This window comes from Elgaria multicarinata, chromosome 3 (assembly GCF_023053635.1).
Source record: "Elgaria multicarinata webbii isolate HBS135686 ecotype San Diego chromosome 3, rElgMul1.1.pri, whole genome shotgun sequence".
Taxonomy (NCBI): Eukaryota; Metazoa; Chordata; class Lepidosauria; order Squamata; family Anguidae; genus Elgaria; species Elgaria multicarinata.
The window spans coordinates 154,880,358-154,908,353 of record NC_086173.1 but is presented as its reverse complement, the minus strand read 5'-3'; the positions used below and the strand labels follow the sequence as shown (position 1 = coordinate 154,908,353).

Sequence of the window (27,996 nt, the reverse complement as noted above, 5' to 3'; positions counted from 1 at the left end):
GGGGAGGTTGCTACATTGACCCAACTCACGTTCGCCTTGGAATAAGGCACCCATTTCGCCTCTCCTTCCAGGAGTTCAGGTGTTTTACCAACAGAGAGGGAGTATGCCCGAGAAGGCGTGACTGTCTGGCCAACAGTGTCTCCTGGCACACCCGTTTCTCTCTTCTTGCCCTCCCACCCCATAGATTCATAGTTTCCCTTCCCCCTTTCTACCTCCCCACACCAAACTGGCCAAGGCGTAACCCCGCAAGCAGTGGGGGAGTCCACATGATCTCGCTCCTCCATGCCCAGGGTAGTCGCTCTTCCGTGCCCTCCTCACCGGCAGGTGACGGAACAGAGCCGAGAAATGCCCACATTCTTTCGGCTTTTCTCATCAAGTCCCTGCTGTGGGGAGGTGGGTCGGTCCATGATTTTATTACAGCCAGTCCATCCATCCATCTGTCCGTCCGTCCAAGCAAGGCCTTCAGGCACACCCCGGATCCCCCGCCCTCCGCAGGGGTTCGAGTACGTCGGTCCGCAGCGTCCGCCTCAGCGAGGGGGTCGTTCCGCCCCTGCTGCCGCTGCAGGCAAGATGGAGCGATCGGTCAACAGCGCCATGTCCTCACCCTGCCTGGAACTTGTGCCTGTAATGACAGGCTGGAAGGGGCCGTGTGTGTGTGTCTGTGTGTTACCGTCCGCCACATTGCTCTATTTCACATCCTGAAGTTCACGCCAACTCTACTGCTCCTTCTCAGCGCCCTGCAAGAGGCTAGAACAGATCCGGTCCACCGCTCCTGCTCAGTTTACAAGGTCCTTGTCCGCCAGCCCATAATATGCTTCCCCGAACAGGGGATCGGAGTGGTCGAGTCCAGCAGCTCAAGCAGAGGAGTTCGCCATCAACGTGACAGGGAAGAAGGCAACGAGGAGACTTGGAAAGGACCGTACCACCTTCCGGGTGTGTGGCGGGGGGGGGGTAGGGAAGGGGGGGGGAGAGAGTAGGCTAGAATTCTGGTGCCAAACTGAAGATGGCAACGGGCGGGGGCTGGGATCAACTCCGCTCATAGGGCTCCTTGTGGGCGTGGCCAAGTCAAGCCCCACCCCCATTGTTGCAGATCAGCCCTCGTCTCCATGCTTGGCTGTAGCGCGTCTGCTGCCGTCGCTGCCTCTGCTGTCGCCGGTCCTGAGTCCACCGTTGGGATCAGCGCTGCCCTCTTCTGCCCCGGCGGCCCCGTCTCAATGGCTGCCCGTGGGCGTCAGCTGCTCCCAGTCCCACCCTGTAGCTCTCTAGGGCCGGAAGTTGGGGGAAAGAGGTGTTGTCGGGGGGTCACTGTGGGGCGCCCAGCTCCACCGAGAGCCCCTCGAAGGCAATGAGCATGGCCTGGCGCACCCGATCCGTCAGGTCCGGCACGTCTTCAGCACTCAGCCCCTTCGTGGGCATGGGAGGCAGGATCTGGACCGTGCAGCGCCCTGCGGCAGAGAAGATGGGAGCACGCGTTAATATTTACCGAGGCATGCGTTCTGTTCAGCTATTTACCTGCTTCTTGGAAGATAACACGCGGTCGACGTAAATGGATTTTCCGCGCCCTTTTGGCCGCCAAAAGACTGATGCTGCAACACTGGAAGGATCAACACTCACCTCCTGTAATGCAATGGACTGAAGACCTCCCACAATGCAATGGACCAAAGACCCCCCACAATGCAATGGACCAAAGACCTCCCACAATGCAATGGACCGAAGACCTCCCACAATGCAATGGACCGAAGACCTCCCACGATGCAATGGACCGAAGGCCTCCCACAATGCAATAGACCAAAGACCCCCCACAATGCAATGGACCAAAGATCTCCCACAATGCAATGGACCGAAGACCTCCCACAATGCAATAGACCAAAGACCCCCCACAATGCAATGGACTGAAGATCTCCCACAATGCAATGGACCGAAGACCTCCCACGATGCAATGGACCAAAGACCTCCCACGATGCAATGGACCAAAGACCTCCCACAATGCAATGGACCAAAGATCTCCCACAATGCAATGGACCAAAGACCCCCCACAATGCAATGGACCAAAGACCCCCCACAATGCAATGGACCGAAGACCTCCCACAATGCAATGGGCCAAAGACCCCCCACAATGCAATGGACCGAAGACCCCCGACAATGCAATGGACCGAAGACCCCCCACAATGCAATGGACCGAAGACCTCCCACAATGCAATGGACTGAAGACCTCCCACAATGCAATGGACTGAAGACCTCCCACAATGCAACGGACTGAAGACCTTTTTGTGAACCGCCCAGAGAGCTTCGGCTATTGGGCGGTATAAAAATGTAATAAATAAAATAAATAAAATAAGACCTCCCACAATGCAATGGGAGGGGGAGGGGAACGCTGGACTCGCCTGTGGTGAAGCGTCTTTCCTTCTTACTGTAGAAATCCCGATACGATGAGATCACAACTGGGATGAGAGGAACCTGGAGGGAACAGGGGAAGAGAGGAAGGCTAAACACACAAGGGAGGTGGCGGCTGGAAACCCCCATCTCCCCCCTCCCCAAATCACACCCACACCCCTCCAGCTGAAGCATTCCAGTCCTGCCAAAACGCTGCTGAAAACTGGTGGCAAAGCGCTACAGACAGGGGAAAATACGCTATGATGGGACAGGGCTTTCTCAGTTGTGGCACCCTGGCTGTGGAATGCCCTCCCCTTGGAGGCCCGACTGGTGCCGGCACTGGCTTCGTTTCGGCGCCAGGTTAAGGCGTAGCTTTTTAACAAAGCCTTTGACGGCTAAATTCACCAAGCCTGTACATAGTTTTAAATGGTTTTTAACTGTTTTTAAATTCTATACTGGTTTTAGCTTATTCATGGTTTAATGTGTTTTTAGCTGTGTATATTTATTGTTTTGTATTGTCTGTTTGTATGATTTTACCTGAAATGCCGCCCTGAGATCCTTGTGATATAGGGCAGAATGCAAATATGTTTTAAAGAAATAAAGAAATAAATAGTTGCTGAAAGTTGTTTCTCTTTGGGCTAAATTCGGAAACTGTAGTGCTACATAGTGGTTTTCCACAGAACACTGGTGGCAAACTGGTATTCGGTGGGGGGTGGCTGTCACCATTGGCAAGTGGACGGGCAGTCCGTGGAGGAGGCAACCCACCCACCCCCGGCCTCCCACTGGTACCCAAGTCCTGGCACAGGGAAGGTGAGGGCACCCCTTACCTGGGCTTGCACAGCCAAATGGAAGGCACCCCGTTTGAAGGGCAGCATGGAGCCACTGTGATTCCTAGTGCCCTCTGGGAACACCCAGACCCGAACCTACAGAGGCGGACACAGAAAAGGAAGGAGTAAGTCATTGCCTTCAGAGATCGGTGGGTTACACACGTCCCGTTGGAGAGGTCCCTCCCCTGCATGCTCCTCTCCCCGTATGCAGAGAGACTGAAAGAACTGGGCATGTTTAGCCTGGAGAAGAGAAGATTGAGGGGAGACATGATAGCACTCTTCAAATACTTAAAAGGTTGTCACACAGAGGAGGGCCAGGATCTCTTCTTGATCCTCCCAGAGTGCAGGACACGGAATAACGGGCTCAAGTTAAAGGAAGCCAGATTCCAGCCGGACATCAGGAAAAACTTCCTGACTGTTAGAGCAGTACGACAATGGAATCAGTTACCTAGGGAGGTGGTGGGCTCTCCCACCCTACAGGCCTTCAAGAGGCAGCTGGACAACCATCTGTCGGGGATGCTTGAAGGTGGATTCCTGCACTGAGCAGGGGGTTGGACTCGATGGCCTTGTAGGCCCCTTCCAACTCTACCATTCTATGATTCTATTATTCTAGAAGCTGCTGTTTTGGGCTTCTGAGGCACAGCAGCCACGTCTAGGGGAAGTGATATATGGCCGTGTCTAGCAAAACTGGGGCTGCTGCTATTCCTGCCAGGGCTAAGATCTGCGGTAGGCTCCTCCTCTTTGTGTGGTAGGCTTGAAGAAATTAGGATGTGTCACAGGGCTGATTATGTACAGCACTGTGGGTTCCTTGGAGGAAAAAAGGTGGGATATAACTTCCTGATGGTTAGAGCAGTACGACAATGGAACCAGTTACCTAGGGAGGTTGTGGGCTCTCCCACACTAGAGGTCTTCAAGAGGCAGCTGGACAACCATCTGTCAGGGATGCTTTAAGGTAGATTCCTGCATTGAGCAGGGGGTTGGACTCGATGGCCTTGTAGGCCCCTTCCAACTCTGCTATTCTATGATTCTATGATTCTATGACTTCATGGAGATCTGGGTTCCCTTCCTTGCATTTATCAACAAAGTGATGGTGGCCTATAAGCCTCCAACCTCCCAAACCTCACTCTGGAGGGATCTAATTTCTTCGATTCTAAGACGCACTTTCCCCCCCATATAAACATCTCTAAAAACGGGGTGCGTCTTAGAATCGCGGGGGTGTCTTAGTTTTTTTTCTCTCCTGTTGGTGGTACTGAAATTAGTGTGCGTCCTACAATCGATGGCGTCTTACAGTCGAAGAAATACGGTAGTTAAATGAGCGGTGCTGTAAGGACATTCTACTGTTTATGAAATTAAAGTAAGAATGGGAACAGTTTCTTTTTTATAATTTTTGTCTGGATAGCTGACTGTTACTGGATTTGTTGACTATATTTGTTGACCATAAGCTCGTTGTACAATGCACAATAATTAAATAAAACAAAGTTTAGAAGAGAAAAGAAAAAGAATCTAGCAAAATCAGAAGAGCTAAGATAAAAATGGGACCCTGAACTGACTTTGTTACCTATATTTGCAGGTGAAAATATGCCCCTCCCACACAAAGGATAAAAGAGCACCTCTTATCAGCTTAGGTTGATATACCAACTACGCCCTTATCTGGACAGAGATAGCCTAGCTACGGTTATCCATGCTCTGATAACCTCTCGTTTGGATTACTGCAATGCGTTATACGTGGGGCTGCCTTTGAAAACGGTCCGGAAGCTTCAGCTGGTACAAAACAGGGCAGCCCGCCTACTAACAGGGACTGGCCGTCGAGATCACATTACGCCAGTCCTTTTACAACTTCATTGGCTGCCAGTCCAGGTCCGGGCCCGATTCAAAGTGCTGGTATTGACATTTAAAGCCCTAAACGGTTTGGGGCCACGTTATTTGAAGGAACGCCTCCTCCCATATGTACCTGCCCGGACCTTAAGATCATCTTCAGGGGCCCTTCTCCGTGAGCCCCTGCCAAAGGAAGTGAGGCAGGTGGCTACTAGGAGGAGGGCTTTCTCCGCTGTGGCACCCCGGTTGTGGAATGAGCTCCCCAGAGAGGTCCGCCTGACGCCTACACTGTACTGCTTTCGTCGCCAGCTGAAGACCTTTTTATTCTCTCAGTATTTTAACACTTAATTTTATCTTAAATTTAAATTTTACTGTTCTAACTCTGTATTTTAATCTTATATCAATTTTGCTGCGTGGTTTTTATCCTGGTTGCGCTTTTTACACTGTATTTTGTAATTGTGCTTTTAACATGTTGGTTGTTTTGTTATGTTTTTAACTTTTGTGAACCGCCCAGAGAGCTTCGGCTATTGGGCGGTATAAAAATGTAATAAATAAATAAATAAAGGAGCAATTATGTTCATGATGGCAGCGGCCAGGCAAAGAATTGCACAGAATTGGGGCAGGGGTGGCTGGGAGGGAGGGAGGGAGAGGCACCCATGACAACTGCCCAGTGGACTTGCAGACTAAAAAAACCTTACAGCTAAATTAAGGAAACAAAGGACACAAACAGAAACGGACTCATTTACTGCCACACAGTTTTGTTTCATAAGTTATGTAGAGCATAGCGGGGAGGAAAGGCGGCTACCAGTAACACGTGGGGAAAGAAGGGTGGAGGCCCTGAACTTCCAAATCTACGAGCTACCAACTTAAACTGGATGAAATCTAAGGATATAGACATTTTAGCACAGCCTTCCTCAACCTGGGGCGCTCCAGATGTGTTGGACTACAACTCCCAGAATGCCCCAGCCCTGGCTGGGGCATTCTGGGAGATGCAGTCCAACACATCTGGAGCGCCCCTGGTTGAGGAAGGCTGTTTTAGCACATGATCTAATGACGTAACAATGAACTCACGGTTACCTAAATTGTTCTTGTTTTTTTATTATTATTATTATAGCTTTGTATTTAAGAATTCGTTTAATTTATTGGGGTGGGGGATATTTTGAAAAATAAAATAAAATAGAAAGGTGGGAATAAACTGCAAATATTCAGAACAGACCCATCTGCAGGCCTAGAAGGGCTACGGGCCAGCTACTGCCACTTACTAATTCCACCACCAGATCTGATGACAGGGTGTGTGTTTTTTCCTCTTCCCTCCCCATCCCTTTTTCCTTAAGTATCGTGTCTTTTTAGATTGTAAACCTGTGAGCTGAGACGGACTCAGTTCAGACAACACGTTAGTCAACGCAGCGTGAAAACTCCACTCAACGGTGGAGTTTTTAAGAGGTACTCCCCAGACGACATGTTCTAACTCCACTGTTGTGTGACTGGGGGCTACCGTGGAGTTGAATAAAATCCATGGCGATGTTTGACTGACAGTTCCTCTGCCCTCTCTCCTCCCCGGGTCCTCCCGATGGTATCCCATCAGCCATTGCTGCTAAAAAAAAACAATCCCAGCGGCTCTCCTGGAGTGGCACTCGCTCCTTTCACCACTCTTGCCAGGGAACTCTGTAGCCAGTGGAAAAAGTCAACTCAACGGAAAACTCCATGGAGTCCTCCACACAACACGCAACACAACAGTTGTGCAGGAACTCTCCCCTGCACAGCGTGGATATTCTGTGTTTTTTTAAAGAAACTCCACCATGGGGTGGAGTTCTCCCTCCAGACCACACATTTCTCAACAGTGGTGTAAAAACTCCACTGTGGAGTTCTAAAAAGCACTGTTGAGAAACGTGTCATCTGAACTGCATCGCTGCCTTTCAGCTGATTTGATTGGAAGCTGTGCCGGGAGCAGGATAAAAGACGCTTTAAACTAGAAAAGAAAAAGAAAAATTACATTGTCGCTGAGCGGAGTTTCGGGCCAGCACTGCCATGTGAGCGGCATACCTCCTGCCCCTGACTTCTGCACACCGAGGGTGTGGGGCCAGCATCGCTTAATATCAATGGGGCAACCCCTACACGCAAACTGTGGGGGCGTGAGGCCTGCTCGGCACCGCGGCCACCCAGGGGGAGACGCATCCGCTGCGTTAATGGGGCCGGCACCACTGGCAGGCAGCCTCGTGGGGCAGCTCCGAGGCACGCGTCGGGCACCAGGCAGTCAGGCCGGCACAGAAAATGAGATCCAGCCTGAGTGCCTGGTGCAGTCCCTCCTCTAAGCACCCCCTCTCAGAGAGGACCCAGGATGGGCTCCACAATTCAAGAAGGACGCAGACAAGCTGGAGCGTGTTCAGAGGAGAGCAACCAGGATGATCAGGGGTCTGGAAACAAAGCCCTATGAAGAGAGACTGAAAGAACTGGGCCTGTTTAGCCTGGACAAGAGAAGATTGAGGGGAGACATGAGAGCGCTCTTCAAATACTTGAAAGGTTGTCACACAGAGGAGGGCCAGGATCTCTTCTCGATCCTCCCAGAGTGCAGGACACGGAATAACGGGCTCAAGTTAAAGGAAGCCAGATTCCAGCTGGACATCAGGAAAAACTTCCTGACTGTTAGAGCAGTACGACAATGGAATCAGTTACCTAGGGAGGTTGTGGGCTCTCCCATACTAGAGGCCTTCAAGAGGCAGCTGGACAGCCATCTGTCAGGGATGCTTTAGGGTGGATTCCTGTACTGAGCAGGGGGTTGGACTCGATGGCCTTGTAGGCCCCTTCCAACTCTGTTCTTCTATGATTCTATGGACACTGGATGTATTCGGAGCCAAATCCTGCCCTGGGTCAGAGGCAGAGAGGGGAGGCCCCCCTGCACCGCTACGCCCTGTGCCAAAGCTTAACCTGCAACCCCCTCAGGGCGACGGAGGATCCCCCTGTTATTGCCTCAGACTGGAAAAAGAGGCGGAACAATGAACGAACAAACATGGACATTGTGAAAAGCGTATCTGTGCCACCCTCCGGATCAGGTGGCACAGAGCTCACTCAAGAGCTCATTCAACTCGCGTGCGATGCAGGCTTGGTGGGCCTGAGCCAACTCAGAAATGCACGCGGGGGGTTAGGTCTGCATGAGGAGTTCTGAAAGCACCCGTCCCTGCTCCATTAGTATTTTGTTCTGCAGAGAGAGCTTGGGGTGGGCATATTTTATGGATTGATTGTGTATTTAATGTAGGGTGACCATATGAAAAGGAGGACAGGGCTCCTGTATCTTTAACAGTTGTATTGAAAAGGGAATTTAAGCAGGTGTCATTTGTATATATGGAGAACCTGGTGAAATTCCCTCTTCATCGCAACAGTTAAAGCTGCAGGTGCCCTGCCCTCTTTTAAATCTGGTCACTCTAGTATAGCTCCTGCAGCTTTAACTGTGGTGATGAAGAGGGAATTTCCTCCAGGTTCTCCATATATACAAATGACACCTGAAGAAATTCCCTTTTCTATGCAGCTGTTAAAGATACAGGAGCCCTGTCCTCCTTTTCATAGGGTCACCTTATTTAATGTGCATTGATATCATGTTTTTATACTGTTCGTTTTACACTCTGAATGGTTTTAGTTTTTGTGAACCGCCCAGGGAGCTTCAGCTGTTGGGTGGTATAAAATGCAATATATATATATATATATATATATAGAGAGAGAGAGAGAGAGAGAGAGAGAGAGAGAGAGAGAGAGAGAGAGAGAGAGAGAGCATTTCTATACAGCCCAATAGCTGAAGCTCTCTGGCCGGTTCACAAAAATGAAAACCATTCACAGTAGAACACAAACGTGATATAAAATACAATATAAAAGCACAACCAGGATAAAATCAGCAGCGGTGCAGAAATACAAAGTTAAAATACAAATTTAAAAACAGCAAAGTTAAAATCAATTTACAGACTGTTGATTTTGGTACGAACCATTTCACCTCACCCCACCCCCACCTTGCGCATTCCCCCGGGAGGACTGTACCAGTAAATCAGCAGAAACTCCCAACAGGGGGCAACCCTCTAAGAGCCGAACACCACGGCGCACGGTCCAAAGGGCTGTGAAACACTTTTCGGTCTTCGCGCTCTGCATTCCATCCCATATCCCAGGGCTGGGGAACCCGCAGCCCCCCTGGTTACTGTTGGACTCCAACTCCAGTCAGCCCCAACCAGCCCGGTCAATGATGGGAACTGCAGTCCAACATGTGGAGCACCACAAGCCGCCCCCCCCCCCCCCGCCATATACAGCAGGCCTTATGCAGGCGTAATCCCATCTGGGGATACAGCTACATCATTTTAGACCCTGGGCTTTGGGCAGGTGTGGGGGGCTTTAGATGGCCATGGCAGGCAACTCTCTCCCACTACTATACTTTACAACTACTTCTACGCTCTTGATACGTTAGAGGAAAATAAAACAAAAACAACCCTGATTTTTTTTTTTAAAAAAGGAAAGACTTATTCTGAGCATGCAAAAGTGACCTCGGAGAGGAGAGGAAGGGAAGGGGGAGGTTCAGAGGGGGGGGGAGGCAGGAAGGGGGGGGAGGCCGTACCCTTGGGCCTCCCCAGCCGCCTTCCCTCCCGGCTCCACAGACCTCCAGCTAGACAGTGGGGGAAAACCCATCTCACAAAAAGGCAGAGCCGGAAGAAGGTGGCGCCAAAAGTTTGTCTTCGCTCTGCACAGGGTGCCCGTCAGCCTCTGAGCAGGGCCGGCGCTTCCATAGAGGCCAGTTAGGCGGCCGCCTAGAGCGCCAAGGCAAGCACCCTCGGAAGTCGCCCTCCCAGCCTTCCGCCCTGCTCCCCAGCACCCCTGGCTTGGCTTCAGCTGGGCGCCTGCCCGGCAGCCGAAGCCAACCCGGGACACTGGGGGGCGGGGGGCGGGCGGCTCCACGTTCTGACTTCCAGCGCGTGCCGAAAGTCAGAATGTGGAGCTGTCTGACTGCCCCCCTCCCCAGCTTCCTGGCTTGGCTTCGGCTGGTGGCTCCCAGCCACACAAGCCGGGATGCGGGGCGGGGGGAAGGAACGGCTCCACATTCTGACTTCTGGCACGTGCCGAAAGTCAGAACGTGGAGCTGTCTGACTGCCCTCCCCCAGCTTCCTGGCTTGGCTTCAGCTGGCAGCTCCCAGCCAAACCCAAGCCGTGACGCTGGGGGGGGGGGGGGAAGGAACGGCTCCATGTTCTGACTTCCAGCGCATGCCGAAAGTCAGAACGTGGAGCCGTCTGACTGCCCTCCCCCAGCTTCCCGGCTTGGTTTCGGCTGGGGACTCCCAGCCAAAGACAAGCCGGGACGCTTGGGGGGGGGGGGCGAACGGACGGAATTAGAGCTGCCCGCCCACCCCACCGCAGCGTCCCGCCAAGCCAGGAGGACTTCAGGCGAGGGACAGGTAAACTGTCTCCGCCTACCTGGGGGGGGGGGGAATACAGGGTGTGTGTGAAAGCAGCTCACCTTGCCTAGGGCGCAAAAAAGCCTGGCACCGGCCCTGCCTCCAAGAACATACATTTTTACAGTCAAGGTAACAAAAATCAGCCTATGTAATCAGGGACGTGCCTGGCTGTCGGCCCCCACCCTCCGCCTGGTTGTAATAGCTTTTTAAAAACAGGAAGAAAGGGTGACCCCCGGCATGTTCCTGCCAGCCCAGGTGCTGCAGCAGGGCCTCTTTGCCGTGGCCCCATTGCTTGCTGCTCTCAGAGTGGTCCATCCGGGCCCTCCCTTGGCGATGTGGGGCTTTGGAGCTCAGCCCCAAGGCCCAGCATTTGTTGCACAGCCGGCTCCCTCATAGAATAGCAGAGTTGGAAGGGGCCTACAAGGCCATTGAGTCCAACCCCCTGCTCAAGGCAGGAATCTACCTTAAAACATCCCTGACAGATGGTTGTCCAGCTGCCTCTTGAAGGCCTCTAGTGTGGGAGAGCCCACAACCTCCCTAGGTAACTGATTCCATTGTCGCACTGCTCTAGCAGTCAGGAAGTTTTTCCTGATGTCCAGCTGGAATCTGGCTTCCTGTAACTTGAGCCCGTTATTCCGTGTCCTGCACTCTGGGAGGATCGAGAAGAGATCCTGGCCCTCCTCTGTGTGACAACCTTTTAATATTTGAAGAGTGCTCTCATGTCTCCCCTCAATCTTCTCTTCTCCAGGCTAAACATGCCCAGTTCTTTCAGTCTCTCTTCATAGGGCTTTGTTTCTAGACTTCTGATCATCCTGGTTGCCCTCTTCTGAACATGCTCCAGCTTGTCTGCGTCCTTCTTGAATTGTGGAGCCCAGAACTGGACGCAATACTCTAGATGAGGCCTAACCAGGGCCGAATAGAGAGGAACCAGGACTTCACGTGATTTGGAAGCGAGGTACCCTCCCATCTTCTGCTCTCTCAGGAATCCCTACAATCCCGACTGCTTCCCCCCCCCCCCCCGCCCCGGCACCAGCAGGACTCACATCCTCACTCAGCATGGTTTGGGCAGCTTCAGACATGACGCTGATGGCGTCGTCAGTTTTCTTGCGGTTGATAAAGATGATGCCCCCCAGCCAGCAAGCCAGCCCCACGGTGCCCATGTACATCAGCTCCTTCTTGGCGATTGGCACGCACCGGTCCGGCAGCACTTCCATCAACCCTGCAGGGGAACGCGGAGTCAGGGGTGAGGCCTGCCCACTCTGGGCCAGAACACCAGGTGTGCTGGCCTACAACTCCCAGCATGCCCCAGCCAGCCAGGTGTGCCCACACATGGACCGAGGGTCACAGATGAAGCGGGCGTTCTGTTCACGCTCTGCCCCCCAGCCCCCCAGCCCCCCAGCCCGCCCTCCTCCAGCCGTACCGAGCAAATCAAGGGAGCTCTGGTGGTTGGACACGATCACGTAAGGCTCTTTGATGTTGAAGTTCTCCGTCCCCCGCACGTCAATCTTGATCCCGTACAGGTATTTCACATGCAGCATCATGAAACGGATTATCCTGGAGAGACGGAAGGCAGAAGAAGAAGAGAGAGAGAGGAGGAATGGGGAGGAAGCCGGTGAAGCTCAGCCTTCAGCACGTCGTCCCACTGCGCCCCACTGAGGAGAGGAGCGCGGCTTCGCCTTCCTGTCCTGGGATAAGCTGCCGGTCAGATCGCTGGAGGCCCCAGGGAGTCCGGAGCGCTGGGGCGCCCCCTGGTGTCACGCAGCGAGGTTTCCATGTCGAGAAATGTGTGGTGGGTTTAATTCTGGAACCATGAGGGGAATCTACACGTCGTTGTGAGGGCGCTTGCATGCGCCCCCAGAACGACTGTGTAGACCAGTGGTTCTCAACCTTCCTAATGCCGCGACCCTTTAATACAGTTCCTCATGTTGTGGTGACCCCCAACCATAAAATTATTTTCGTTCTTCTCTACACGATCTATTGTCATGGGATGGTTTGCTAATGAAAATAATACATAACAATAGCTGTAATAATACAAAAGATGATACATGACATAGTTCAGTCAATACAGTTTCCTAAACCATCGGAAATATGTGTTTTCCGATGGTCTTAGGCGGCCCATGTGAAAGGGTCATTCGACCCCCAAAGGGGTCCCGACCCACAGGTTGAGAACCGCTGGTGTAGACCGAGAAAGAAGAGGCGGCGGAAGAGGAGGTGGCGGCTGGGGAACCGGCTGCGTCCTTGCCGCTGCTGCCTCCCCGCCAGCCTCCTGCTGCCGGGGTAAGAGCCACCCGGGTCGGAGAGCTCGGCTTCTGCTTCCGCCGAGCTCTCCGGCCTGGGTGGCTCTTACCCCGGCAGCAGGAGGCCGGCGGGGAGGCGGCGGCAAGGACGCGGCCGGTTCCCCAGCTGCCGCCTCCTCCGCCTCTTCTTTCTCGGTCTACACAGTCGTTGTGGGGGCGCACCGGGGGCGCATGTAAGCGCCCTCACAACGACGTGTAGATTCCCTCCATCTCCTCAAAGCTGGCCTGATCATGATCCTCTTTTTAAAGCAGGGTGGGGTGTGTGGAGAAGAAGACGGGCAACTCAGAACTCAACGTTGCTTTTGCTCTCCCCTTTTCTTTGAAAAGGGGTGCAGAAAAGGGCAACCCAAATGAGCAAACGGCTGGAGCAACTGCCGAACCCCCCCCCCATGAGGATTGCTTTGAAAGTGGATTAGACAAATTCATGGAGGCCACTAGTCTTAATCGCTATAGGCTACCTTGAGTACCAAAGGGAGGAGGCCTCTGTCCTCCAGTTGCTGGGGGACATGGGCGGGAGAGTGCCGTCGCCCCCATAGGCTGTGGGTTTCTTACAAGCCGCTGGTCGTCCGCTGTGTGGACAGAACGCTGGACTAGATGGGCCCCTTGGATTGATCCGGCAAAGCTCGTGCTCGGTTCACACACAGGCCAGCCACACAGGCCCACAAAGAGGACACGAGTGTAACCGAAACCTCCGCCCCAGTTCATGTTCCCCAGCAACTGGGACGGACCGAGAGACAATACTGTCTCCGATACTGGAGGCCATGTACAGCCACCGACAGCCTTGAGTTTGTCTCGTCCCCTTGTAAAGCCATCCAAGTTGGTGGCCGTCACATTTTGTGGTCATGAGTTTTGCACAGAGCAAAAGTCCTAGGAAAGTGTTGGCTGCCACCTCCCTCCACCCCAAGGGCACGACTCTGAAGACCACTTGTCTAGTCCCCAAGTTGGTGGTCATCACTGCCGCTTGAGGCAGCCAAATCCACAGTCTGACTAGGCGCCGTGTGAAAACATCTTTCCTTTTGCTGGTCCTGAATCTCCCACTGTTCAGCTTCATCGGATGACCTTTAGGCTCCAGTATTATTAGAGAGGGAGAAAAAAACATGTCCCTATCCACTTTTTCTGTATCAAACGACCTGTGATGAGAGTGATTTGACTCTCTCCTGGGAACTTGCTCGACAGGAGGGAAGACGTAAAAAGGAGGGGGGGAGAGAGAGAGAGAGAGAGAGGGGGGAGCTGACTGATGAGAGAGAAGGGGAGGGTGACAGAGAGAAAGAGAGAGAGAGAGAGAGAGAGAGAGAGAGAGAGAACATGACCAAGATGGAGGAGAGGATAGCACACACACACACACACACACACACACACACAGAATTGGGGTGACACAGAGAGAGAGAGAGAGAGAGAGAGAGAGAGAGAGAGAGAGAGAACAAGAACATGAGGGAGTGACCGAGAGAGACAGAAGGAAGGAAGGGAGAGAGAGAGAGAGAGAGGGGAGCTGACTGATGAGAGAGAAGGGGAGGGTGACAGAGAGAAAGAGAGAGAGAGAGAGAGAGAGAGAGAGAGAGAGAGAGAGAGAGAGAGAGAGAGAACATGACCAAGAGGGAGGAGAGGGTAGCACACACACACACACACACACACACACACACAGAATTGGGGTGACAGAGAGAGAGAGAGAGAGAGAGAGAGAGAGAGAGAGAGAGAGAACAAGAACATGAGGGAGTGACCGAGAGAGACAGAAGGAAGGAAGGGAGAGAGAGAGAGAGAGAGAGAGAGAGAGAGAGAATTGGGGTGACAGAGAGAGAGAAAACATGAGGGAGTGACTGAGAGAGAGGAGGAGGGGTGACTGAGGGAGAGAGAATTGGGGTGACCGAGAGAGAGAATTGGGGAGAGAAAGAGGAGATGAGGGAGTGACCGAGAGAGAGGAGGAAGGGAGAGAGAGAAGGAAGAGAGAGGGAGAGAGAAAGAGAAAGAATTGGGATGACACAGAGAGAGAGAATATGGGGGAGTGACCAAGAGAGAGGATGGGGGAGTGACTGAGAGAGAGAGAGAGAGAGAGAGAGAGAATTGGGGTGACACACACAGAGAGAGAGAGAACATGAGGGATTGACAGAGAGAGAGAGACAGAGGCAGAAGGAGGGGTGGGCAAAAGAGAGAAAAGGAGGGCAGCTGAGAGTGAGAAGGAAGAGTGGCTGAGCCCACCTGTGGTTCTGACCTGGCGAACCCCTGGCCTGCAGTCCCAGCCGTCAACCCACAAGAGAACGGGCCCTTCCACAGATGCAAGGCGTCACTGTACGCCAATGGTGATACAGACGAACGCCCCGGCCACCGCTAAGCCTCCCCCCCACCCCCGCAAAGGCACACTACGCCACACACAGATAACAAAGTTGCAGGCACCTTTTCCTCTGCTGAAGGGGCACAACCCAACCCAACCCGCGCCCGCCCACCCACCCACTCACTCACTCACTTCATATTCTCCACGTTGCGCCCGCGCACGGCGCAGGCAGGGATGACGATGACGGCCAGGAAGAGGATGTAGCCGTTGTAGAACGCCATCTTGCAGAAGTATTTGAAGGTGGTGCTCCATTCGTACAGCAGCGGGACCACCACCAGGAACAGGATGAGAAGCCACTGGCCCAGCGAGATCTCCATGGTCCCTGTTGGGGGACGGAGAGAGGGAGAGAGAAGGCCTGACTGCATTGCGCTGCCTTTCGTAGCCTTGCCAGAGTTGGCAAAAGGGCCTTGTAGACCATAGAATCATAGAATAGCAGAGTTGGAAGGGGCCTACAAGGCCATCGAGTCCAACCCCATGCTCAGTGTAGGAATCCACCCTAAAGCATCCCTGACAGATGGTTGTCCAGCTGCCTCTTGAAGGCCTCTCGTGTGGGAGAGCCCACAACCTCCCTAGGTAACTGATTCCATTGACGTACTGCTCTAACAGAAACTTTTTCCTGATGTCCAGCTGGAATCTGGCTTCCTTTAACTTGAGCCCGTTATTCCGTGTCCTGCACTCTGGGAGGATCGAGAAGAGATCCTGGCCCTCCTCTGTGTGACAACCTTTCAAGTATTTGAAGAGTGCTATCATGTCTCCCCTCAATCTTCTCTTGTCCAGGCTAAACATGCCCAGTTCTTTCAGTCTCTCTTCCTAGGGCTTTGTTTCCAGACCCCTGATCATCCTGGTCGCCCTCCTCTGAACACGCTCCAGCTTGTCTGCATCCTTCTTGAATTGTGGAGGGCCAGGGCCCCCCTAACTTGTATTCCCCTCCCTTTTTTAAAAAAAGAACTTATTTATTTATAATATTTATACACTGCTCCCCACTGAAAATTTCAGAGCCATGTACAAGATAAAATGAAATAAAAACAGAATAAAACACTTTAAAATAGATGTTAAAAGAAGCAAAATGTACAGTGAACTGTGGCTGGTCATAAAGGAGAGGCTTCCTGGAACAATGACGGTTTCAGGAGGCGCCCAAAGGAATACAAAGTTGGCGCCTGCCTGGCCTCCAGAGGCAGGGAATTCCATAGGAGGGGCGCCACCACGCTGAAGGCTCTTCCCCTGGTGGACTCCAATCAGTGGATGGGTCTATGTGGAACCACCAGGAGCAGGCCCTCGGATGACCTCAGTGACCAGACAGGTTGGTAGAGGAGAAGGCAGGTATCCAGGTCCCAAGAATATATGTACTAGATTTGTATGAAATGCATACAACCAACTTTCTAGCAATTCTACATGGGCTTCAACAAAAGTGGACCAAATATCCAACTCAGTTTCCATTGAAGAGGGCGTCTAATATGCCTCTTGTTCAAGGATTGAAAGCGTTGCAAGATCCTCAAACCATTGCATTGTGGGAGGTGAGAGTTGATCCTTCCAGTGTGGCAATGTCAGTCTTTTAGCTGACAAAAGGGCACCGAGCATCCATTTATGCTGACCATCTGTTAATTTCATTCGAGCTGGTGCATATTTTAAAGGAGCACGTACGTCAGCAAATATTAAAGAATGCTCCAGTACAAAATTGTGTAATAACCTCCTCCCAAAAAGAAGCAACTACTGGACACTGCGAAAACATATGTTTAAAAGAAGCATTTATTTATTACGTTTTTTTATTACATTTGTATCCTGCCTTTTTTCCTCCAAGGAACCCAAGGCGGTGTACATAACCCTCCTCCTCTCCATTTTATCCTCACAACAACCACCCTGTGAGGAAGGCTGGGCTGAGAGTCCGTGACTGGCCCAAAGTCACCCAGTGGGTTTCCACGGCCAAATGGGGACTAGAACCCCGATCTCCCGACTCCCAGTCTAACACTTAGCCACTACACCACACTGGCTCTCCCATTCTAATTCCCGAGTGGTGCCCACAGCAGTTTCTCAAATTCCCAAAAGTGCCCACCAGACCTCTGTTGTTTGCCATCTTGTCCGCCCCCTGCCTCGCTGCAGGAAATCCGGAGCTAGAACTTCCACACCAGAATTACTGCCCCTCTGTCAAACCTCTCTTACCATCCAAAAGTTTCTCCTAATCTTCAACCGAATTCTCCCCTCCTGCAGCTTAAGCCTGTTAGATCTAGTACTGCCTTCTGGGGCATCACAGAACAAAGTGAGCTTGCTTCTGGGGCAACAGCCCTACAAGGCTGCCTTAGAATCATAGAAGAGTAGAGTTGGAAGGGGTCTATAAGGCCATCAAGTCCAACCCTCTGCTCAAGGCAGGAATTCACCTTAAAGCATCCCTGACAGGTGGTTGTCCAGCTGCCTCCTGAAGGCCTCGAGGGTTGGAGAGCCCACCACCTCCCTAGGTCATTGGTTCTATTGTCATACTGCTCCAACAGTCAAGATGTTTTTCCTGATGTCCAGCCGGAATCTGGCTTCCTGTAACTTGAGCCCATTATTCCGTGTCCTGCACTCTGGGAGGATCGAGAAGAGATCCTGGCCCTCCTCTGTGGGACAACCTTTTAAGTATTTGAAGAGTGCTATCCTGTCTCCCCTCAATCTTCTCTTCTCCAGGCTAAACATGCCCAGTTCTTTCAGTCTCTCTTCATAGGGTTTTGTTTCCAGACCCCTGATCATCCTGGTTGCCCTCCTCTGAACCCGCTCCAGCTTGTCTGCGTCCTTCTTGAATTGTGGAGCCCAGAACTGGATGCAATACTCTAGACGAGGCCTAACCAGGGCTGAATAGAGGGGGACCAGTACCTCACGCGATTTGGAAGCTATACTTCTATTAATGCAGCCCAAAATAGCCAAAATCCTCCTTATGGAAGAGGGCAAAGGTGCTCTCTTCTATGGGGCAACAGCCCTGCAGGTATCTTGAAGAGTGCCCTCATTTTTCCGGTCTTACTCAAAGACATTTTACAAAACAAACTCCAATCCTGACCATTAAACCCCCAACGTTTAAAACCGAATCATGCTTTCCCCCAAACTGCGTTCTCCAACCTGGCGCTGTCCATGCTGGCTGGGGGATGATGTGCATTGTAGTCCTACTCATCACTAGCCAGGAGACAGCTGCTGCAAGGGATGTGTGAGCTACTGAGTTGTGATGTCCTAATATACTCACAAGTTATTTCAGTAAAAATAGTTTGCAAGCAAATCTTTGAACGTTTAAACCACTTCAGCTGCGCTGATAGATTTCCTGCTTCGAAACCAAACTTCAGTTTGACTACCTTTAGCTACTGGGAGGAAAAACTCACATCTTTCTCCAATATTTACAGAACAGCATGTAAAACTGACATAACATACTATTTTGGTTCCTTTATGAGCTAAATTTATAAGCCATCTTACCACCAAACAGTTCTCAAGACAGCTACACAGGCACAATAAAATATACTAAAATAGGACAGCAATAAAATACAGGTCTCCACCGAGCAGCAGGGGAGGGGAAATCCATATGTTTTCCCCCAATTTAAAATCATAGGGAAAACACACATGGCAGTCACTATGTATACTGGTAGGGCGTTTATATCAATATAAAAGTTGGGAGGGGAAAGGGAGGGGAGGAAAGAGAGAGAGAGAGAGATCGCTCACACTCCACAGGGCCGGCCCTGCCATTAGGCAAAGTGAGGGACCCACCTCAGGCGTCTGATGTTGATAGATGGCAGTGAGGTGCTGGAAGACAGAACTATGCGTACTATGCAGACTGCTCAGGGCCTCCTAAAATAGCTTGCTATTCTCAGGTGTGGCAGTGGAGGATATCGACCCATCACCACCGTTGAAGGAAGATCCATCCATCCATACAATAGTACAGTTGGAATGGGCCTATAAGGCCATCGAGTCCAACCCCTTCCTCAATGCCTAAAGCATCCCTGACAGATGGTTGTCCAGCTGCCTCTTGAAGGCTTCTAGTGTGGGAGAGCCCACAACCTCCCTAGGTAACAGGTTCCATTGTCGTACTGCTCTAACAGACAGGAAGTGTTTCCTGATGTCTAGCCAGGTTCTGGCTTCCTGTCACTTGAGCCCATTAGTCCATGTCCTGCACTCTGGGATGATCGAGAAGAGATCCAATTGCTGCTCTGGTCAGCTTGTGTGCGTGGAATGGGCGGGTGGGGACCATTTTTCCTTTGCCTCCCAGAGTAAAATCTCTTGGGCCGGCCCTGCCATTGTATAGAAGCCAGGAATGGTATTTCCAACCCTGCCAGGATAAGGAGGCAAGGACCTTCCCGTTTCACTTCTCAGGTTGGTACTGTCGTCGCTGGGAAAGCATCCTGAGAGAACAATCTTGGCTTAGTCAAGAGCTTGGTTAGTCTTGGCTGTGCAGAGAGATTTGAACAGGCACATCCAACTCCTAGCACAGGGGTGGAAAACCCCAGGCCCATGGCCCCCCAACACAGCCCACTGGGGGACCCCCCAATGCAGCCCACCTGGGGGACTCCCCAATGCAGCCCACTGGGGGACACCCCAACGCAGCCCGCCTGGGGGACCCCCCAACGCAGCCCGCCTGGGGGACCCCCAACGCAGCCCACTGGGGACCCCCCAACGCAGCCTGCCTGGGGGACCCCCCAACACAGCCCACTGGGGGACCCCCCAACGCAGCCCACTGGGGGACCCCCCAACGCAGCCCGCCTGGGGGACCCCCAACGCAGCCCACTGGGGGACCCCCCAACGCAGCCCACTGGGGGACCCCCCAACGCAGCCCGCCTGGGGGACCCCCAACGCAGCCCACTGGGGGACCCCCCAACGCAGCCCGCCTGGGGGACCCCCCAACGCAGCCCGCCTGGGGGACCCCCAACGCAGCCCGCCTGGGGGACCCCCAACGCAGCCCGCCTGGGGGACCCCCCAACGCAGCCCGCCTGGGGGACCCCCCCAATGCAGCCCGCCTGGAGGACCCCCCCAACGCAGCCCACCTGGCCCCAACGCAGCCCGCCTGGGGGACAAATCCAGATGTGGCCACACACCCTTCCCCCACCCTTTCACCCCCAGCTGTCAATCGTTTGGTGAGCTTGCACAGGTTTTTTCCCCATTCTAAAAGGTGGACATGCCTCCCTGAAGCCATAGTTACCGGCAGTAAGAGCTTCAAGCTAAAATATGCTGGTGTTTTGACTCCGCCCCTTCCCCCTTTGGGCCCTGCCCACTGCTGGAATACAGTCCCAGAGGGCTTGTCTGAAATGGAGTTGGGCCCATGGATTGAAAAAAGCGCAGCGCCCTTGTTCTAACACCTGCTCATGGGAATGATGTGTCCTTCTATCAATAGGCTTTTGCACTTCAGGTGTGGCACATACAGGTAAAGCTGAGCTAGAAGACACCGGTTGCCCGCACAGGGACTCAGAGGAGGTGGCTCCCTGGCCCCCAAGTCACGAAGGAGTTTTATAGGTCTAGACTGCAGCTGCACACGGTTTGCTATCAAAATCCGCCCCCGCCCTTCTCAAGAGAACCCAAAGCCTGCAACCGAAAGATCGGTCCGGATAAGCAACTGTGGAAGTTGGCATAATTTTGCACAATTCATTCCACTATTGCAAGGAGTATATGCAGATCTGGTGAGACAGATTTTAAAGTTTTAGCGATTATAATTTTTAAATGATTTACAATGATGTATATCAATGGATTTTTTTTTAAGAATTAGTCTTTGTTTGATTTAAGCCACTGAGGAAGGTCATACAAGCCGAAACGTGTCTGGCTTCATTTTGAGATCATCGTACACATTTTCTCTCTCTCTTCCATAAGCAACCAGCAAGGAGCGATTCTATCATCTCCACCTTATGGACTATATAATGACCTTTTTCATTCCTACTTAACCAGTGCTGGGCTCTATGAGAATCTGTCATACATAACATTGTACTGCACAGAATTGTTTTCTATTGTTTATTGTATTTTAAATAATTGGGGATCACACCCACAGTTTACATAACATTTGTGCTCGATACTGATAGTTTATTGTATTTTTCTCCCTTTCTCAAAATACTAGAACCCAATGGGGTCATCCCATGAAGCGGATTGGTGGGAGATTCAGGACAAATAAAAGGACTTCTTCACACAGCACATAGTTAAATTATGGAACTCACTACCACAAGATGTGGCGATGGCCACCAATTTGGATGGCTTTAAAAGGGGGTCAGATAAATTCCTGGAGGTGTAGGCTGTCAATGGCTTCTAGTCCTGATGGTTGTGTGCTATCTCCAGTATTTGAGGCAGCCTGTGTGCACCAGTTGCTGGGGAACATCGGTGGGAGGGTGCTGTTGCACAATGTCCTGCTTGTGGGTCCCTGGCCGATGGCTGGTTGGCCACTGTGTGAACAGAGTACTGGAATAGATGGACCCTCGGTCTGATCCAGCATAGCATTTCTTATGTTTTTATGTTCTTAATATTGTTATACCTTTGACTTTTCCTGTACATTGTGCGTCAAGGTACACATACACTCCTCTTTCTTGGTTTGTACATGCAGATCTGACAATGCAATCCCTCTGTCTACTCAGATGTCAGTCCTCCTGATTTTACTAAGGTTTACTCCCAGTTAAGTGGGTATATGCTTTAATTAATTAATTTTGATAATAATAATTATTATTATCATTTGTTACATTTATATCCCACCTTTTCCTCCAAGGAGCCCAATGCGACATACATGATACGCGCCTCCTTTCCATTTTATCCTCACAACAACCCTGTGAGGTAGGTTGACTGGGAGTCGTTGACAGGCCTAAAGTCACCCATGGCCAGGTGGGGACTTGATCTTTAGCCTCCCTAGTCCAACGTTCTAACCACTGCACTGCAGTGGTATGGCTCTGGTATGCTAGCTGGGGGATTATGGGAGTTGTAGTCCAAAATATCTGGAGGGCGCCAGGTTGGACTGGGGTATAGAATCATAGCCTAAAGGATCACAGACACGTAGCACTACATATATTTCCAGACACTTTCTAGCTAACTTTGCTTCACAAACTGGGGAAGAAGAAGGAGGAGGAGGAGGAAGAGGAGGAGGAGGCGGAGGAAGAAGAAACAACAACCCGCCTTTGTTCTTTTCTGCTTCTGCCTGCCCATTATGTTAAGTCAAGCTCAAAGAATGACAAAAGGGTCTAGCAATGGGTGTAGTGTACTCTCTGATATGACTGAGGAGAAAACCCACGGATGCTGGCGGGCTGCCCAGGAGCTGAGAAATTTTGTACAGACGCATCTAGGAATTTGAAGTATTTTTCCAGGCATGATCCCAGTGACCCAGCTGTGCTAGGAGGGGTGGGTGGGTGGGTGGGTGCCTGGTTCTGTGCTCCGTTCTTTTGTGCGGGCTCTCTCTTCTCCATCTCTCGCTCAGGGCCGATCCAGACAACACTTTAAATCTGTGTCTAGCAGCCATGCCTTCCCCCCCCCCTCCCACTTTTCCTCTAGTGTACAAGCAGGGCCACTGACGGGGATTCTGGCATGGAGAGATAGGGCTTCTTAATGATCTGGATTAGGCCCCTGCATCTACTCTAGAGTAAAACAAGAGGAGAGGGGAGATGTAGCTGCTAGGCACAGATTTAAAATCACGTCTTGTTTCGGCCGTTGCACTATTTCCCGTGTGTTATGGTTGAACAGTCTCCTAAGATTATGCAGCTATTTCCCTTCATTTCATTTCAGAAAGGAAAAGAAGAAGCCCAGTGCTTCTAATGCAGCCTTCCTCAACCTGGGGCGCTCCAGATGTGTTGGACTGCATCTCCCAGAATGCCCCAGCCAGCTGGCTGGGGCATTCTGGGAGATGCAGTCCAACACATCTGGAGCGCGCCCCAGGTTGAGGAAGGCTGTTCTAATGCAATGATATAAAAAACAAAACAAACAACCAGGAAGGGGGGGGGAAATAAAGATACAACAATAAAATAAACATTGAAATCCAATGTTATCAGGAGTTCTAACCATTCAATTAACAGACAGAATTCCTCATTTATAACCATTAAGGCAGATTCCTTAAGCACAACCATTTCTAGAAATCAGTGGTTAAGAATACGTGGGCTAGCGCAAGACCTGCTAAACAGGAGACATGTGGTGCAGCATATATATATTTTTATTTCATTTCAAATACTTCTAGGCCACTTCTAAGGGCAAAAGCCCGCCCAGGGCAGCTTACATAAAATCACATACAATAAAAACCTATTCGGTGATAAAACAGCAACAATAAAATCCAGAAACGTCAGCAATAAAACACCTTAGCCCAGACAGTACTGGAGTCTAAAACACAATCACAGCTAAAAAAAACCCCGCAACAGTCCAATAAAACATAATCAGGAAAGGACTAGAGAAAAAAAAAGACTTAAGGGCCTTTCAAAAAGCTTGCAACGATGGGGCAACAAGCAACCAGCCAGGAGTGATTTAAACTACTATTCTATCATCTCCACCTTATGGACTATATAATGAAGTGGGCCACTCCAAAAAAGGCCCTCTCTCATGTACTTGCCTGCCTAACTGCCCTCAAAGGTGGGCAGAAGGGCCTCTTGTTGCTGATTTTACAAGCTGAAATGAGTGACAGTCATGTTTTAAGTAATCAGATCCCAAATGATTTAAGGCTTTATAGATCAAACCCAGCACTTTACATCGGGCTCGGAAACACACCAGCAACCAACGCAACTGATGGCACAGTGTAGGTGTCGTGCAGCTTGACCGCCATTGGGCGGCCGCTTTCTGCACCAGCTGAAGTTTCTGAACAGTCTTCAAAGGCAGACCCACGGACAGTGCATTACAGTAGTCCAGCCTGGACGGAACTATTGCATGGATAACCGAGGCAAGGCCCATCTTCTCCAGATGGGGCCACAATTGGCATACCGGCCGAAGCTGGTAACACACACCCCTGGACACCGCAGCCACCTGAGCTTCCCCAGATAGCGCAGAGTCCAGGGAGGGCCTGTGGTCGAGCACCTGTTTCGTATGCAGAAGGTCCCATGTTCAATTCCCTACATTTCCAGATAGATTAGGGGAAACTTCTACCTGAAACCCCAGAGTGTCAACAGTACTGGGCTAGATGGACGAAGGTATTATTATTATTTTTATTATTATTATTATTATTATTATTATTATTATTATTATTATTGCATTTATATACCACCTTTTTTCCCCTCCAAGGAACTCAAGGCGGTGATCATAATCCTCCTCCTCTCCATTTTATCCTCACAACAACCACCCTGTGAGGTAGGTTGGGCTGAGAGTTTGTGACTGGCCCAAAGTCACCCAGTGGGTTTCCATGGCTGAGTGCGGACTAGAACCCAGATCTCCTGATTCCCAGTCCAACACTTTAGCCACTACACCACACCGGCTCGGTGTCAGGCAGCTTGCTACATTCCTAGGACAACGAAGCCACGCCCTGGGGTCTTTCAGGGGAAGTGCAACCCCCATCTAAGAGTAGTTGGGTTTCCCAACCCCACAGGACCTCCATCTTGCCTGGATTAAGCGTCAGCTCGTTCACCCTCATCCACCCGAAAACCGTCTCCAGACACCAGTTCAAGAGTTCGACAGCTGCCCTGGGGTGCATCCATGGAAATGAGAGGGAGAGCTAAACGTCATCCACATAGGGGTGGCTTTACCACCCAACCATCTGCATGACGTCTCTTCCAGCGGGTTCATGTCGCTGGCTGCATTCCAGTGGTGGGCGAGGCCAAAAAATACCAAGCACGCCAGCCTTGTTTAGTTCAAAGCGAAGCCTTGGGGAAGGCATTTCAAGCTTTTAGATTGGGGAAGGGGGGCTGTGCAAAAGCTAAGAAACCAAAGGTGGTTATCACCTTTAAAGCCCTACTTGGTTTGGGTCCAGGCTACCTGCGGTATCGCCTTCTCCCGTAACAATCTGCCCTGCACACTCAGGTCCTCTGGGAAGAATCTACTTCAGTCAGCAAAGACTAGGCTGACCACCATTACCCAGAGGACCTTCTCTTCCGCTGCTCCCAGACTGTGGAACGGCCTGCCGGAGGAGACTCGTCAACTTGACAGTCTTTTAACATCCAGGAAAGCTATCAAGACTGATCTCTTCCGGCAGGCCTATCCAGGGGGATTTTAGGATGTTTTTAGAATGTTTTGAGGATGTTTTAACAATGTATATTATGTTCTTAATTCAGTTTTATGTGTTTTATATTTACTGTCGTTCAAAATAGAGAGGTGGAAAGAAAGAAATTTTAATTATTATTATTTATTATTATTATTACATGACCAGAGGTCCAGGAAACAGGGGTGTCTCAGTCGGAGAACTTCATTAGGCCGTACTGGAACCCCAGCAGGACTGGATTTGGGCCCCAGGCCTGAGGTGTGACCCCCAGTGCAGCAGGTCAAAAAGAAGAAAAAAAAGGCTTGTGAATAAATCTGCTCTGCTGCAGGAGGTTGAGGTTTTGGGGTGGGCAGGACCAGGCACCCAAAGAGGGCTGCAGGTGTCGGGGAGGCAGGGCAGATCCTTCGCTTGAATGGCACCCGCCTGAATGGCATTGACTTGTATGAGATAGGCGGGAGAAGGCAGGCAAGGCTTCCTGACTTTTCATTTGGACAACGGATAGGAAAATAGGAGCCTGGGAGGCGTGAGAGAGAGAGAACGAAAAAGAACCACCAGCCTCCCATGCATTTGGTGGGAACGTCAGGCAGAGGATCCCCGGCTTTATTCCAGAGATTGTGCAACTCCCGCTTATCACTTCCTGCCTGCCAGCGGCTTCGAGATGTTGCTAACCATCGAGCTGCAGCCTTTAACTGGAAGATCCGGTCCTGGCTCCGGGATCTGAAGGGCCCATGGGCAGGGCACCTTCAGCAGCCCCCCTTCCTGAGCGGGCTGGCCTTCTCAGCGCCATTATCCCCGGGCATTCTTGTTCCTCTTTCTCCTCATGGCTCCCGCTTGCTCTCGCTCGACAGGCAGAGAGCCAGGGAGGAGGTAGGCCTGGGCCAGAGCGAAAGGCAGGGGAACAAGCAATTTGCAATATGAGGGCTTTCTCCGCTGTGGCACCCCGGTTGTCAAACGAGCTCCCCAGAGAGGTCCGCCTGGCGCCTACACTGTACTGCTTTCGTCGCCAGCTGAAGACCTTTTTATTCACTCAGTATTTTAACACTTAATTTTAACTTAAATTTAAATTTTACTGTTTTAACTCTGTATTTTAATCTTATATCAACTTTGCTGTGTGGTTTTATCCTGGTTGCGCTTTTTATACTGTATTTCGTAATTGTGTTTTAACCTGTTGGGTGTTTTATTGTGGTTTTAATTTTTGTGAACCGCCCAGAGAGCTTCGGCTATTGGGCGGTATAAAAATGTAATAAATAAATAAATAAATAAAAATAATATGAGGAATAAGTCTAGGGCAGTGGTTCCCAAAGTGGGCGGTACCGCCCCCTTGGGAGCAGTGGGATTGCATAGGGGGGGGCGTTAAGAGGCAAGGGGGCGGCAGGGGGGCACTCGAGGTGTTCTTTTCCGTACCAGGAGTTTCGGTTACAGAAGGAAATTTTCCAGACATTTGGAAACTGGTATCACTTCCTCAAGCCCATCCATCACATTAAGAATTTACAGAATAGTGAGGTTACTCTACCCTAGTTACTAAATGTGATCTCTAATATTCTTGCTAAATGACGATCAGACTTTGAAAAGATGATCTCACTGGATCAAGTTCATCAATTATGTTTAATTGAATAAACTAAAAAAAAATGTAATTAGATTTTGAATAAATATTAAATTAGTTGTTACTGTTTTGAATTTTATTGTTAGTATCTTTCCTAGTGGGTCGTTGAAAATCGCTATTCTGAATAATTATTTTTATAGTGTAGGGTAGGGGGCACTGGGCATGAATTTGTGGAACCAAAGGGGCGGTTATCTGAAAAAGTTTGGGAACCACTGGTCTAGGGGATTCTGGTCAAGGGGCCCCTTCTAGGGTATGCGCCCCAATGCCCACCCTTGACACCATCCCTGTGGGGGGGTGGGGGTGGAAATCAACTAAGGGCACAACCCTATCCTTCTTTAGATAGGGAGTAAAAGTCCTACAACTCCCATCATTCTCCAGCCAGCATGACTGTTGGGGGAATGCTGGGAGTTGTAGTACTTTATTTTGCTGTCCAAACACACAGGGCTTTTTTTCTGAATAGGATTGTGCCCTCAAGCAGCCTTCCCCAACATGGTGCCCTTTAGATGTGATGAACTACAACTCCCATCATCCCTGACTATTGGCCGTGGAGGCGATTTATTTATTTATTAAATTTATATTCCGCCCCATAGCCGAAGCTCTCTGGACGGTTTACAAAAGTTAAAAACAGTAAACATTTAAAAAAGTATACCAAATTTTAAACCATCAAAAATATAAAAACAACAGTATAGAACAACAGTATCCATTTAAACAACAACAGTTCTGGGGTCCATTAAAAAACAAACCAGCTTAGCATGTGTTGTTAAATGCTGTTAAATGCCTGGGAGAAGAAAAAAGTCTTGACCTGGAGCCGAAAAGGCGTTGGCGCCAGGCGAGCCTCATGGGGGAGCTCATTCCATAATTGGGGGGGCCACCACTGAGAAGGCCCTCTCCTCTCCCTTGTTGCGATGGGAGTTGTGGTCCAGCAAATCTGGAAGGCACAGGATGGGGAAGGCTGAACTGAAGCTTTAATCCATTAATCAAAGAGAATTTTTAAAAATTGGCAAGGCATGGTTAAGAACACACATTTTCTCTCTTCTCTTTTCTCCCCCTCACCCCTTCAACAAAAGGCTATTTGGGTTCTGGGACCTAAATAGTCTAAATAAGGACGGACAAAAAGAAGGTATTCAAGACAGCTGTTCTTTCTAACAAGGAGTGATAAGTGTTGTTTATTCGCCTCCAAGCTACCTAGTTCGAAAGGGCGATTTATGTTGGGGTTTTGGCAACATGCCAAAAATTAAAAAATTAAGCTTAAAAAATTAAGCTGTG

The 27,996-nt window shown here is 50.7% G+C and overlaps 2 protein-coding genes and 1 long non-coding RNA gene across 3 annotated transcripts in view; 1 reads left to right on the top strand and 2 right to left on the bottom strand.

Moving 5' to 3' along the window:
* PBX2 (PBX homeobox 2) overlaps positions 1–27,996 on the bottom strand; it is a 139,258-nt gene that overhangs the window by 966 nt on the left and 110,296 nt on the right. The gene's annotated exons all lie outside the window — the stretch shown is intronic.
* AGPAT1 (1-acylglycerol-3-phosphate O-acyltransferase 1) lies at positions 24–15,377 on the bottom strand. The gene is made up of 6 exons (XM_063123535.1): positions 15,191–15,377; positions 11,856–11,989; positions 11,479–11,654; positions 3,201–3,296; positions 2,385–2,457; positions 24–1,445 (listed from the first exon to the last, which is right to left on the bottom strand). The coding sequence occupies exons 1-6, from the start codon at positions 15,373–15,375 to the stop codon at positions 1,303–1,305; spliced, it is 807 nt and encodes a 268-aa protein (XP_062979605.1). The 5' UTR covers positions 15,376–15,377; the 3' UTR covers positions 24–1,302.
* On the top strand, positions 11,023–26,082 carry LOC134396927 (uncharacterized). The gene is made up of 3 exons (XR_010025306.1): positions 11,023–11,390; positions 11,956–12,224; positions 25,296–26,082. It is a non-coding gene; the product is annotated as an uncharacterized LOC134396927 (long non-coding RNA).

Bases quoted from the DNA above. Each gene is read 5' to 3' on its own strand.
- AGPAT1 (XM_063123535.1), bottom strand. From the start codon at position 15,375: ATGGAGATCTCGCTGGGCCAGTGGCTTCTCATCCTGTTCCTGGTGGTG. The intron at 11,655-11,855 runs GTACGGCTGGAG...GTTCCCCTGCAG, and splicing joins GAGCTCCCTTGATTTGCTCG to GGTTGATGGAAGTGCTGCCG. The intron at 3,297-11,478 runs GTGAGTCCTGCT...CCGCCTCTGTAG, and splicing joins AAACCATGCTGAGTGAGGAT to GTTCGGGTCTGGGTGTTCCC.